The following is a 13,268-nucleotide window of genomic DNA, read 5'->3' as shown; positions in this document are numbered from 1 at the left end:
CTATATTTTGTAGTGCATTCCTACCAATTTAAGCTTAAATTCCATGCAACTTTAAGTCCCTCGTCCAAACGCCTTTAACTGGTATATCAAACATTTCCGCTGCAACTCTAGTAGTTGCAAGGGAGAGGTAAAGTATCTAATTATGCACCAAGTAAGAAATCTCCTTTTCCATCATGAAAATTTTATTTCCCTCCAAACAAACAGTCGAAATAGGAATACTGGTGAATGCATTCAATCCTCCTTATCTGATAATGGAGGATCAACTTCACTTGGGAACTCCTTTGTTATTTTTTGTGTTGTCGAAGGGAACTTTCTAGGGAACTCATTTACAGACATGTCTTTAAGCATAAATTTCAAACATCTCTGGTGGCTCTGAGCATTAATTATATGCTATCATCAACATTTTGTTTAGATTTATTAAAACTTGTGTTCCTGTTTTCGTGGAATCTGGATGTGAAAACATTTTTCCTTCCCCAACCCTCGCTTTCTATTCCTTCACTCTGATGAAATCTTCGATTTTCTTTTTGGTACTTGGCTCGTGTATTTGCAGTGTGGAGGACACATGTTTCTATTTTCACCTTTCTCTTCCGTTTGTCTCTAAAGTGACTAATAGATTTCTTGTGGATGGAATTTCAGTTATACGTTTTTTCTCTGTTAAGATGTAAAGGCATATTAATGATTCTTCTTGTAAATTGCAAGCACTGTCCATGCTAAGCTTTTAAAGCTGAATTTCTGTGTAGAAATATTTGTTCTGCGTCCGCTTACTATGTGAATGGCGTATGTTATAGAAGATAATTTGCTACCATCTAGGCTGTCGTTACTGCTTTACCTATTCTGTTTGTGTGCTTACTTTTACCGTGTGTTAACAAGAGTCATAGTCTGTCACCGGGAATTGATTCACACTGAACTGTAAATATTGTACAGTAATTCCGAAGTGCTTGAATGATCACCATGAGTTGAATCTGAAGACCGAATAAGTGTTTCCTAGTTATATGTCGGCTTCAACCAGCTTGTAAATCATCAGCCTTTCCACATATAGCATCTCGTTCAAGCTCGGTTCAAAACTGGGATCCGCCGTTGTGCAAAGCAGGCTTTTAATATTGAAGCGGAACACTCTCCCAGCTTATACGATTATATGTGAAACCAGGTTGTTTGGGAGATGGGACTGTCAAACATCCTTTCGAGTTTAAACCTAAACCGAAACCGAGTATAACGATATGTATTATTTTTACTTGGATTTTATGGAGATTCTGAAAATTGGTCCGTAGATATTTGTTCTTTTGTCGGATACTTTTTCAGCATGTCATATCCTCTAGATTGTGTTTTTCCTTCCAGAACTAGTGGGAATTCATATCATCACCTATCCCCTCCCCTCAAAGGAGTTTTTAGCTGAGCGAATGAAACGAATCCGACGTTATTCACCACTCTGGTCGATTTGGGACTTGAGCGACTCTTCATGCTCGTCTCACCCTCGCGGCCAGCCTTTTGCAGAATTCAGGATCGGGCTTCTTCCCCCTTTTGGGGTGATGCCCACGGTGGATGACATAGGTGGTTTTGTTTAAGTGCATTGTTGCAGCCAATGCACTTGCATGGCCTGGCGGGAAAATACCATCCTTTTCAACACTAAGACCCGTCCTGCCAATATAGGAGAAAGAGTATATTAGTAGGATTTCACTAACTCTTGTTTCATGCGTTTCATGTGTAGAAAGGGTTTTCCATGTTCCATGGTTTTCATGTTTTATAGAGTTGATTTAGTGATTTTTCATTGTTTATCGGATTATAAATATTTTTAAGTCAAAATATTTTTAAAAATAATTAGAATAATCTACGTAATTTTATTTTTAAAAAGTTACCCAAAAAAAAAAAAGCTTAAATTCTCTTTTTATTAATTTCGGACTAAAATTTTAAGTAAAAGCCATTGAAAAAAAAAAAAAAAAAAAAAGTTTTTGAGCCATTTCTGCCGATCCACCGGGCAATGTTTAAAAGCATGGAATTGAAAAACACAAGATACCGGAGCAAGTGGATGCTTGAAAAATGGAACACAGTAAAAGAACAGTTAAAACTTCAAAGCATATAAACCGGTCTAACAACAGTGGCACGTACCACTCGGTAATAATTTATTGCGAAATCTAACCGTTGGAGAGATTTATTAGACATATACGATGTGACGAATTTTAGACCACTTAGTGGTATTTACCATAAAAAAATTGCAAATAAACTAGGAAATTTCAACTTCATAAAAAACAAAAGATCAAGAACGCCAGCGGGAGTACAGAATTTGAATAAAGCCGGTAAATGCAATGTCATTCTATTAGTAAGGCTCCCTCACCAAATCAAATCAGCTGAATCAACAAAACAGAACGAACAAGAAAACACACTAAATGATGCAGACGATACACACAAGAATAACATATTAAAAAGAACAAAGGTTACATGAAATATAAACATGACTGCAACCATTTGATAACATTATCGCTTCGCCCGAAGATGAACAGAATGTTGAGACGACCATGGCTCCTTTGTATGAAATGCGGGTGGAGCTTCTATTCGACGAATCACTAAAATTTTGACGGTGGTATGAACCACAAAGGGTTTTGGAGCAAGATTGTCGGGGATCACATTCGGAAAAAATCCTCATCTAGTGGCAATCTTTTTGGAGCATTGGTTTGCTGGATGGGTGGCACCTGGGTTTGTAATGGCGCTGTCTCGGTTGGGACGGCAGGTTGTGGAGCTTCCGGTTGTGGAGCTTGGGGTAAGGTCTCTGACTCTGGCATTTCAGGCGGGGCCTCTGACTGGGGAGCTTGGGGCAGGGCCTCTGATTGAGGCTCTTGGGATGGGGCCTCAGACTGGGGTGCTTGGGATGCAGCCTCTGATTGGGGTGCTTGGGAGACAGCCTCTGATTGGGGAGCTTGCGATGCAGCCTCTGATTGCGGCCCTTCCGATGGGGCCTCTGATTGGGGCACTTGGGATTGGACTTCTGGTTGAGGCGCTTGAGGTGGGGCATCTGATGGTGCCCCATTATCTGTAGAAGTTCCTGGGACACTTTCTCCTGAAACAGCCGGAGCTGGATTAGCTGGATCACTCTCTGATGATGAAGCAGGAGGCTTATTATCTGATCCTGAACCTGGTTGTTGTGGCGCACCTGAAGGTGCAGGTGTGGTGGTAGGGGCAGCTTCTAACATCAACGGCTTGCCTGGTTGCTGCAGTGTATTCTGAGCCCCCGGAGCTGGTTTCTTTGGCATAGAAATTGGAGGAGCTGAAAGAGACGGCATCCCGGGAGGAAGAATTTCAATCGGTGGTTTCTTGGCAGCATCTGCTAAACTTGTAAGCTTGGGTTCCTCCAGAGAAGCCAAAAATGCAGCAGCAGCATCTGTTTTCGTTGTTGGCGTGTGGTCAACCTCCTTTTGTAGCATTTTATTCCAAGTCTGAACCAAGTTCTTCAATGTTGGTCGCCCATGAGCCTGCAGAGAAAATCCCCATAAGGCAGTCAGGTCAAAGTAATAAACTGAGGTAGATGAACAAGCATAAATCACGTCATACATGGGCATGAAGCACAGCCTCGGCGAGCATTCCAGTATCCTGCCACGCCTTCTCCATGAGGGCATTGTCTCCCAAAACTGCAGCTGCAAATGCTGCTTCACGTCCGGAGCCAACTGATATTAAATTGTTTACCAAATTCTGCAGCGCAAAGCAACTGTCTTTAGAAAGGACTATCAGAATTTTCTAGAAGGACTATCAAAATCATGTGAACTAGCACGCAAGAAAAGCATGTCCAGATATGGATAACATACGCTTAGCCGTGTCAACTCTCCATGATTGGCCAGGCGTAGAGCTTGTCCTCTTAATTCATGACCCTGTAAAGCTCCCTTTACAGAAGCTGCAGCACCCAACCTCTTAAGAGCTTCCCGAGCAATTTCAGCCTGTCCAGTAGCATCTGCCGCATCAATAAGATCCAAAAACTCCTTTACGAATTTCACTATTCCTTGGACAGCTTCCAGCACATTTTCTTTCTTAGTCGTTACAGTTAGAATGTCTTTCAAATCAAAAGATGTATTCTCTTGTCCTACGTCCCTGCTGTTGCTCATTGTAAGAAGGCACTGAAGAGCTCTTTTCAAATCACTGCTCTGCATGGCCAAATCAAACTCCAACCTACAAAAAAAGGGATAACAAGAGATACGGTTCAAATTGAGATGAAACGGCTGCTACTTGCATGCCATAATTTCCAACACATTAACTTTAGAGTATAAAAACATAAGGATCCAACAGATACGAAGCGCCTGTAGGCCGGACACATCAACCGAAAATTGAACCATGTAAGCCATGTCAGTCTATGGCCAGAGTGATACATAGTTGTATACTTGACAAAAATAAAAGTTGATCCTCGAAATGGAAATAATAAGCATAAAAAATAAAAGATAAAGAAAGCAACAGTAGGCAATATGACATCGAACACACAAGGGGTGAGTTCATTTGTGGCATACCTCTTGGATATTCCAGGCAAGTGAAGTGCTTCGGTAGCATAACCCATGCCTAGCAAGAATTGTGCTAAATCATCATGATGTTCTCTGCCAAGCCTACTTGCCCTGCATAAAACAAAAACATTAGGAATTGTAAGGAAAAAAATCACATAGTTAGACATGAATGAATGAAAAAAGAAAGATTGATACCACTTGACAGCACTAATTGCATCTCCATAAGCAGCAAGACACCGACAACGGATCCCAGGGTGGCTAAGGGATAAGGCATGAGCACTCATATATCTGCAGGGAAATACAAAAGAAAATCGTTTATGTTTGCAATCATATACTTATCACATAGAACTCATGCACATATGGTTTATAGACGGAAATAATTTAGCATACATTCTTAATAACTTAATTTGTGAAAAAGGGGGCTCATTAGTCTTTACCTATCAATTAGCCAAAGAACGCCATCTCTGACACCCACCACAACTAGAGGCCCAACTGGCCGTTTCTGTTCTGTTGGAAAACGAGTAACTGCCACTGAGACCCCTCCACCACCAACAGCTATCTCATTAACCCTTCTTTCTTCAAACTCTTTTAAAATCCCTGAATCGTCCCCGTCACTTCTAGACTGTTTCGATAATGTTAAGAAAGGAGGCACAGAAGGAGCATGCTGAAATGAGGCTAATCGCACCACCTAAAACAGAAGAAAAATAAGAAAAGAGAAATGACAACATTTAACCAAAATAGTAATTATGATTTGATTTATAGCAACTGCATTTTGACTCTAACTTCTTTAAACTCTCCAGCTATTACAATTCTTTGCCAAACCGCTTATATAAAGTAGGTAGAACAAAATGGAACCAAGCTTTTGAAGCCGCAAATATAATAAAAAATGAAGAATTCAACTTGGATTAACTAATCCAATAAATCTTACAGTCAAATATAAAGAGATTATTTTGTTAACAATAAAGAAAGTTGTTTGCAGAATTTTCTTATCAATTAAACATTCAATTCGATTAATACCTTAGAACCAAGAATCAGAATTTTCCCATTTTAACCAACTTTTAGTGTATAAGAACATATCAAAACATATCCGATTTGGTTAAAAAAATCCAAGCACATTGACATATACAAGTTTCCAGAAACTCTTAAACTCTTTACAGATCTTATATGATTTCTCATTGAAAATACAGCACCAATGTCAAGCAAAATGTGAGAAAAGCACCATTTGTATCTTTCTATCTTAGCCAACGAACAGTCAGCACACAGTTATACTTTTGGGAACTCTTTACCTGTAGCATCGGGGGCCTCAGTGCTATCCTTTCTTGAGTAACAGATTGCGGGCCTTCAACTGCAATTAGTGCTAATTCACCATGCTCAGCTAGGGCTCTTGCTTGTGCCTCCTTTTGTTTCATTTCCTCTTTCCTCTTTTTAGTTTCAATATCAACAGGTGCGACTCCAGCATCCACAAAAACACATCTGCAAAATGCAGCTTAATAAAGCACAGTTCATATGCTGCGACATTTTTTATTGCCTTAGTATCAATTCAATTTACAATTCTATTCTGCATTCTTATTTGTTTAAGTAAAATAATCCAAAGAAATCACAACAAAGCAAAATGGAGTTGAAAGGAAGCAACAACTTTCTTGACACCAATATTACAAAAGCAACGCAAACTTAGGTCGTAATGTCCTGAGTTCATATGCAGTTATACCTCAACACTCAAAAACCTGAGTTTTTCTCCAGCCAAAGGCCATGGTGCATTAACTGAATCAAATTTTTTTTAGCATAGCTTTCAGCTTTGACAACTTTGAGTTTTTGTGCGGGCCCACATGTAATATCATAGCCAGACGAGGTTTAGAGGCTTTCCTCCAAGATCAAGTTACTAGAAGTCAAGATCTTCTATTATGCCGTGTGACAAATTAACAATAGTTTTAGTCTGATTGTAAATCAAATAACATTTTTTCCTGATAAAACCATTCTCATCTATTCCAAGAACCTGTTATAGATGCAAAGACAGAATTTTTGGGACAATCAATATATCTTACTCAATTGTCGTAGGCGTAACAACAAACAACTGTCGCCTATGCCAAACAGCACCAGTAGCGTAAGGAATTGCGACATCTCCCAAATATCTATATTGTGGGCGCAAAGAAGATATGACAATGTATTTCTGATATGCAAAAGCACAATACTCAACCGTTTGATCCCACGCTGTCCATTCTGGCTGAGGAAGTAGACCACCAACAGGTTGAAAAGTTTCCCAACTGCATAGTCAGGAATGACTTGAGATTAAAAGGAAAACTAATCTTGATCTTATATCCATATATACCCATTGAAAGAGCCCTTACACATCATAATGCACTAAGCTCCCTTTAGCAATCAACATTTAAAATTTATTCCAGCATGAAGCAGGTAGGAGAAAGTGAGACAAGTTTGTGTGCAAGTAATCTAACTTAAAATATCTGCAAGGACTAATTGAAAAGAAAAGTTCAAACATCCTCAATGAAGGAGTTGTGAGAAAATTTGAAGCATTGAAGAAATGGAGAGAGAGAACAGGGTAAGGTAAGATTGTGAAACGCTTGATTCACATTTCTAAAACACAAAAACTGATAAGCTATATCTAATAAAAATCCATTTTTTAATAAACTATGAAGGAATGAAGAAACTCCATAGGACTATTGCATTTCCTAGTACCTTGAAATAAAATACTTAGCATGCAAATAAAGCAAAAGAAAAAAAAAGTTTCTTGCCTGTATAGCTGAAAGTTTTGTGGTGCAGCCTCAGCAGAGGAAGATCTATTAGAAGAAAATCCATCATCAAAAGTGGAAAAAGAAGAATGCCCAGCACCTCCAAATCCAGACAGGGGCATGGATTGAATTGTTGAAATAGCTGTTGCAGCCATAGGGCTAATTCTCCGAGATGTTCGATATGCAACACCAAGAAGTGCTCCTCCATGCAAACCAATGACCTAGAATATAATTTTGAATTAGAAATGAATCTTAACAGTCAAACTTGCTACACATTCTACACTAAAATATTAATGGAAGAGTCCATCAATGCATTTCTGTTTGAAATGCTTCCTACAAGTTTCTGGCTAATGTGTAAAACATTTGAAACTTTTATAACAGATATTTAATGTCAGAACAATTTCAGAAAAACCTTTCTAGTTTGTTTTCTGAAAATTGTTCCAACAACTTTTGCAAGCTCATGCGGCTGCATGCCTTGTTTGTGAGCTTACTTACAGAAAATTATTATTCGTAAAGGAACCAAAGAAGCCCTTATCACTCAGGATCTATACAAACTCAAACGCATAGACCACATAAGGATTTTGTTTAATTGTTTTCAGTGCAAGAACAATGCCGTGAGGAACAAACTTATAATTTGAAACACTAGGCAATTTATTTGTTGGTCGGTAAAAAAACCCTATGCATTTTAAACTCACAACTAAAATCACTATAACAATAGACCAGGCAGAACAGAATAAATACCGGGTCACTGCGAGCACCTATAGATCTCATTAAAATATTTGATGTGCCATCATCCAGTAGGATGCGAACTTGTACGTTAGCTGCAGAAGCAGCAGAGGCAGCTGCTGCAGCAGCTTGTGCTGCAGCTGCAGCAGCTTCTTTTGCTTTTCTTGATGATCCTCCCTTATGAATTACAGGAATTCGAGGTGGTAATGTAGACTCTAGTATAGCAAATCTGTCCCGACATGTATCCCAAGCCAGAAGCCTTGCACTGCCTGAATCAACGATTGACCAGTCACTAACTTTGTAGATAGAAAAGTACGGGATATCAGGCCACACAACTGCAAGATACCTGAAATATGTAGAAATAATCATTACCATGTCTGTACTGAAGCTCCAAACAAAAAGATGAAAAATCATGACACGTTGGAATAAACATCATAGGTAATTTCAGATGACATGTATCACAGAGAATACAGCATACCTAGAGACACGGTCAAGACAACATCATAAACAAGATGCATTAATTGCACTCTTCCATGAATGTTTAATACAAAGGCTGATATTGATGCATTATACTGTATCAGCCTAATACTAATGCTATCGATCTAACCATTTCACCTATACAAAGATTGAAATTACTGTAGTTAAAGACTGGCATTTCCAGTGCCAGGCGCAACTTACTTTCCCGAACCGCTTACTGAGAGAACTGAATAGGAATCATGCGGAACAGGTGTACTAATGTGCTTCTTTATCTGTTTGACATGTAATGTTTCTGGTGACTCCCCCCTAAGCCTTCCTGCTTCCGACAAAGAAGCATTATTTCCAAGAGATGGATTTGCTGTCTGGGATAACTGAAAGTTTAGTAGCTTAAGTTCCCTTTCAATCACATATACCGCATTATGCTCTCGACTCCCTGATGGTGTTGGCAAGGGAGCTACAGCTGGAAGCGATCTTGGGTCAAACTCGCTGATAATGACCCCGACATTGGTTCCAGTAGCAACGAGGTGGGGCTGTAAGGGATGTGCGACCATACAGTATACCTGTGATACAGTTGGGTGTAAGTGTCTGATATGAAGTTATATAAGAAAAACCTAATAAGCATAAAAGTGACTTACCCTAATTTTCTTGTTTGGTGCAATTGCTTGTGGGGGGATTAGTGAGGAGAGCTCACACAACGGCCTTGTGAGTGCAGAATAAGTTGGGTGTTCAATAGCCCTGAGAAATTTTTCAAACATTTTTTGGGGAATTTCATAAGGAACAAAGAAAAGGAAATAATACCAAACACAGATCTCATAAGCAAATTATGTCCAACTTTTTTACGGTTAAAAACAGAACAGATTCTGATCATAAATCCACTGTTTTATAGCCAAAGACATTAACTGATGGAAATTTGTAATGGAAACCACTAGAATGAAAACTTTGTGCATACCATATATTGGAATCTTTAACACAAGTCAATATATCAAGGTTTGGAGCACGAGGGTGGCACCAGGATGCCACACTGTGGCAAGCAAGTTTTGGAACAGGCTTAATACGCCGCAACTCCTGAAAGAGAAAAGCAGACGAAATATATAATTAACTAGAAGGTAAACATCTTCACCAAAAATAAATAAATAAGAAGGTAAACACCAACATTCAACAGAAAACCAGTTGCACTTCACAAAGCCTTTTCTTAGACATTGGAATACCTTAAATGAAACTGTGTCCCATATAGCTAACGTCTTATCTGCACCAATAGAGATAAGCTGGGGAGCATTTCCAATCACTCTAGAAAGTTCAACAGCCACAACCCCACCATCATGTGCCTGTCATAGAAGAAATGCCTATAATCAAATCTCAAATAGTTCAACTACGTCATCCAGAAAAAATGTAAATGCATAAAGCTCCTACATTCATGCACGCAGAAAGAATGAACTGAAAGAAGGCCAATACATGGAGTTCAATATAATAGAGATTTTAATCATTTACAAGAAACACATTCTATTTATAAAAAAATGGACGAAATACAATGATATACCACCAAAGGAAAGTCCATCAAATCCTGAAATCTTTACCCATAAACACATACTACAATCCATTCATCTCTACCCCTCCCCCTCCCCATAAAAAACGAAAAAGAAGAGGAAGAATGCACCAAAAGGAATATCTTAAAAATTTCTCAACAAAGATGCCCAATTAAAATCTACAATTTGATTAAACAAACAAAGATATAATTTGAGTCCAATTCACCAAGCCAACACTAGGCACTGGTGAGGTTTACATTGTCTCAAACTCAAAATCACAACATTAGACATCTTTAGACCCGTTTAAGCAAACAGGGTGTCACATGTCCCTATTAAACTTCAAATAATATGACAACATTGATCAGCCAAGGTTTCAAATTTGCATATAACTTTCATACTATAACCATAATGTGGAATAAATAATGAATCAGTAACCTAACCTTATAGTGGTCAAAGAAAAATAAGAGAGATGTGATAAGAAAAGAAGAGATAATTGCCTTTAAACTTAGTTTCGGCACGAGTTCTCGTGAATCTTGACCATGATCTGCACTCCAAACTACGAGCAAACCATCACTACCCCCTGAAACCAGAAGTGCCTGCAATAATGTTTACACATAGAAACAAGAAGCATTTAAACACATGTATCCAGTACTTTGATGTATAACTGATGAACACTCATAACAGCTCAGCATCTCTATATCGTAATTCCTTGATTTTTTTACATCACGCTGCTGAGTGAATGGAGAAATTACTTCCACCAAAGTGCTATCTGAATGAACTTGAAGAATAAAGAGATAATAACATTTTAGGAAGCTCCAGAGGCACAATCAAGCGATACATCAAGCCACCTATGCTATGGTATTTGAACACTCAGACACAAACTAAAATAGTAAATAAATAATAAAAAAAAATAGTTCACAAAGAAAGATAGCATAAACACATGCCATAAAGTAATTTGATTTCATCTTTTAGAAGTAAAAAAATCTACCTCACCAGAAGAAGCCACAAATGTCATCAAACAAGCTATGGATCCTTTATGACCTCCTGTGTATCTCCTTACGAGCTGCAGGAAGCAAGTATATCACATAAAGCAAGGGATATTTATAGCCAGCATGTTAGAAAATTTGGGAAAACGCAAACCTTCCATGTCATCATTGAAAGTACTCTAATAACACCATCTGATCCACCAAACGCAACAAGAGGAACATCTGCAACAGCAGATCTAGAAAGGAATTCCATACTGCAAGATTCATACAGGGAAACAAGAAACAGAGCACAAAAATGTCAAAAACAAAAGCAAAACTCAGAGATTTGTTAATCTCATTCAATATATATTTGTATGTACCAATACTATATTATAAATGCCACTGCTTCAAGTGAATGAAACATATGTATAAACATACTGAAAATTAGTAATAACTTACCAGAGAAGCGATTTATTGTCAAGCTCTGATTTTGGTACATCACGGCCTCGCATGGTTACCAAGTCCAAAAATATGGCTTTGTTTTCACAACAAATGACAAGAAAATGTCTTCCTTTAGTTGATGGAGCAGGAGAACTAAAAGCTGATGAAACATTACTGACGGATGTGGAAGCCTCAGCAGCTGTGGAGCGGTTACGCCAAAGTTGCCAATAGCGCACGTCATCATCAAAGAAGTTTACCTGCTTAACACTTTTAAGGAAGCATATGCCCTCAGTGTGTGTCTAGGTTTTAATAAGAAGAAATGGACAATAACGCAGTTGCAGTGCTCTATTACCTCCCTCCACGAATGGCTTCTGTGGGCTTCCCTTTAGAATCTATCAACCACAAGCAGACACAACAATTAGAAAGATATATAATTCTCTGGTTTAAGAGTGAAAGTTTATAAATCTTAAACAACTACTGAGCCAAACTAGCTATCTTGTTGTCCAAATATCATATTTTGCAAGTGTTTGAGCTAAAGATAAGAAACAAAACCATTGAGAGACGACAACTTTTGAAGTCGTGTAAAAATCTGTGCATTGATCTTAAGTTTAATTGTGCCAGTATTGATCTAAGAGCAGCTAATTGTAACACCACTTAGATTTCCAGGCCAGAACCTATTGAATCCCAACAGGACAAACTGAGTTCGACGCTGATGCGTAAGCTGAACAGTACATTACCTTATTTTTATACTATAAGGCAATTAGCAATGGTTATGGTTCTGCCTGAGTAAATGCAAGAACAGTTAATAGAGTTAACTCTATCCAAAATCGCGTATTTAGCTTCACAAATGAATCGTTAGTGAAATCCGCAATCATCGGTTATTCAATCTGCTTCTGCAAAAGCATTCAGCTACTCCTAAGCTAAATTTGTCCAATCAGGCCTCAGAAATTCAGAAGCGGCACTAATTTAAACACAGTTCGAATCGATTTTCACGAGCATCGTAGCAACTAAAATCAGATTTCAGGATTCAGTACCCGATTCGCCCTCGGCGAGCTTCTCCAACTTGGCGCCAACCAAACGCCTCTGATCAACGCCCCCAGCTTTGAGCTCGTAAATCACCTAATTCGAATCCAGCACAGTTGAATCACGAACACGAAGTGTGGAATTGGAGAGAGAGAGGAGAGAGAGAGAGAGAGAGAGGTACCTGACGGTGTTCCCAATTCCAAACGGAAACGTGATCGGAGGCGTCGGCGGTGACCAGCCATGGATGCGTGGGATGCAACTGAATCTTGACGATCTTGTCATTGGTCGGCCGGAATGCTCGTAACCGCAACATTTATCCGATTTCGATTGAAACGCGAAATCGATCGAAAAGCAGCTTACTTGCTCAAGTTTCAGATCCAACAGCACATTTTCTTATGCCCTAGATTTTGAGAGGAGAAGAAGAGGAAGAGAGATGGTCGGTGGATTTCGAACTCCAAATGCCAAATGCGAGTATTCAACGCCTCTCTCTCTGTGCTTCTGATGAGATCAGACTTCCCTTCTTTTTTTTTTTTTCTTTTTTTTTTTTTTTAATTAATGTTTGCAGCGAGTCCTCGGCCAATTTTTCATTTACCGCGCCGTTGTTCCGTCTATTCTGACTAGCATCAGCAAACGGACCGTTTCTTGCTGTATACAAATTTCCATATTTCCATTTTTCTTTTTCTTTTTGTATTTGTATTGGAAGTATAATATAAAATACTTTTTAAACATGGTCTGAAAGTATCTTAAAATTTCTATAATTTCTTACTAACACATATACAAGAAAATATGTGTAAATTTTCTCTTGAAATTGATAATTAAATATAAAAAAATCATGAATCAGATCAATTAGAAGGCTAGTTGTTTCGATTGATTTTCTCACTTTGATATATGTAAAAT

The 13,268-nt window shown here is 38.5% G+C and overlaps 1 protein-coding gene across 1 annotated transcript; it reads right to left on the bottom strand.

Moving 5' to 3' along the window:
• Nucleotides 1-2,251: 2,251 nt before the first annotated feature.
• On the bottom strand, nt 2,252-12,919 carry LOC137724558 (uncharacterized). The gene is made up of 21 exons (XM_068463319.1): nt 12,553-12,919; nt 12,383-12,467; nt 11,701-11,740; nt 11,367-11,615; nt 11,083-11,182; nt 10,931-11,005; nt 10,440-10,538; nt 9,628-9,744; nt 9,369-9,484; nt 9,055-9,154; nt 8,621-8,979; nt 7,958-8,288; nt 7,220-7,437; nt 6,515-6,733; nt 5,759-5,945; nt 4,910-5,160; nt 4,668-4,760; nt 4,482-4,583; nt 3,792-4,149; nt 3,541-3,678; nt 2,252-3,461 (listed from the first exon to the last, which is right to left on the bottom strand). The coding sequence occupies exons 1-21, from the start codon at nt 12,682-12,684 to the stop codon at nt 2,616-2,618; spliced, it is 4,215 nt and encodes a 1,404-aa protein (XP_068319420.1). The 5' UTR covers nt 12,685-12,919; the 3' UTR covers nt 2,252-2,615.
• Nucleotides 12,920-13,268: the final 349 nt, after the last annotated feature.

Source organism: Pyrus communis, chromosome 2 (assembly GCF_963583255.1).
Source record: "Pyrus communis chromosome 2, drPyrComm1.1, whole genome shotgun sequence".
NCBI lineage: Eukaryota > Viridiplantae > Streptophyta > Magnoliopsida > Rosales > Rosaceae > Pyrus > Pyrus communis.
The sequence above is the reverse complement of the archived record's forward strand: the minus strand, read 5'-3'. Positions and strand labels throughout refer to the sequence as shown.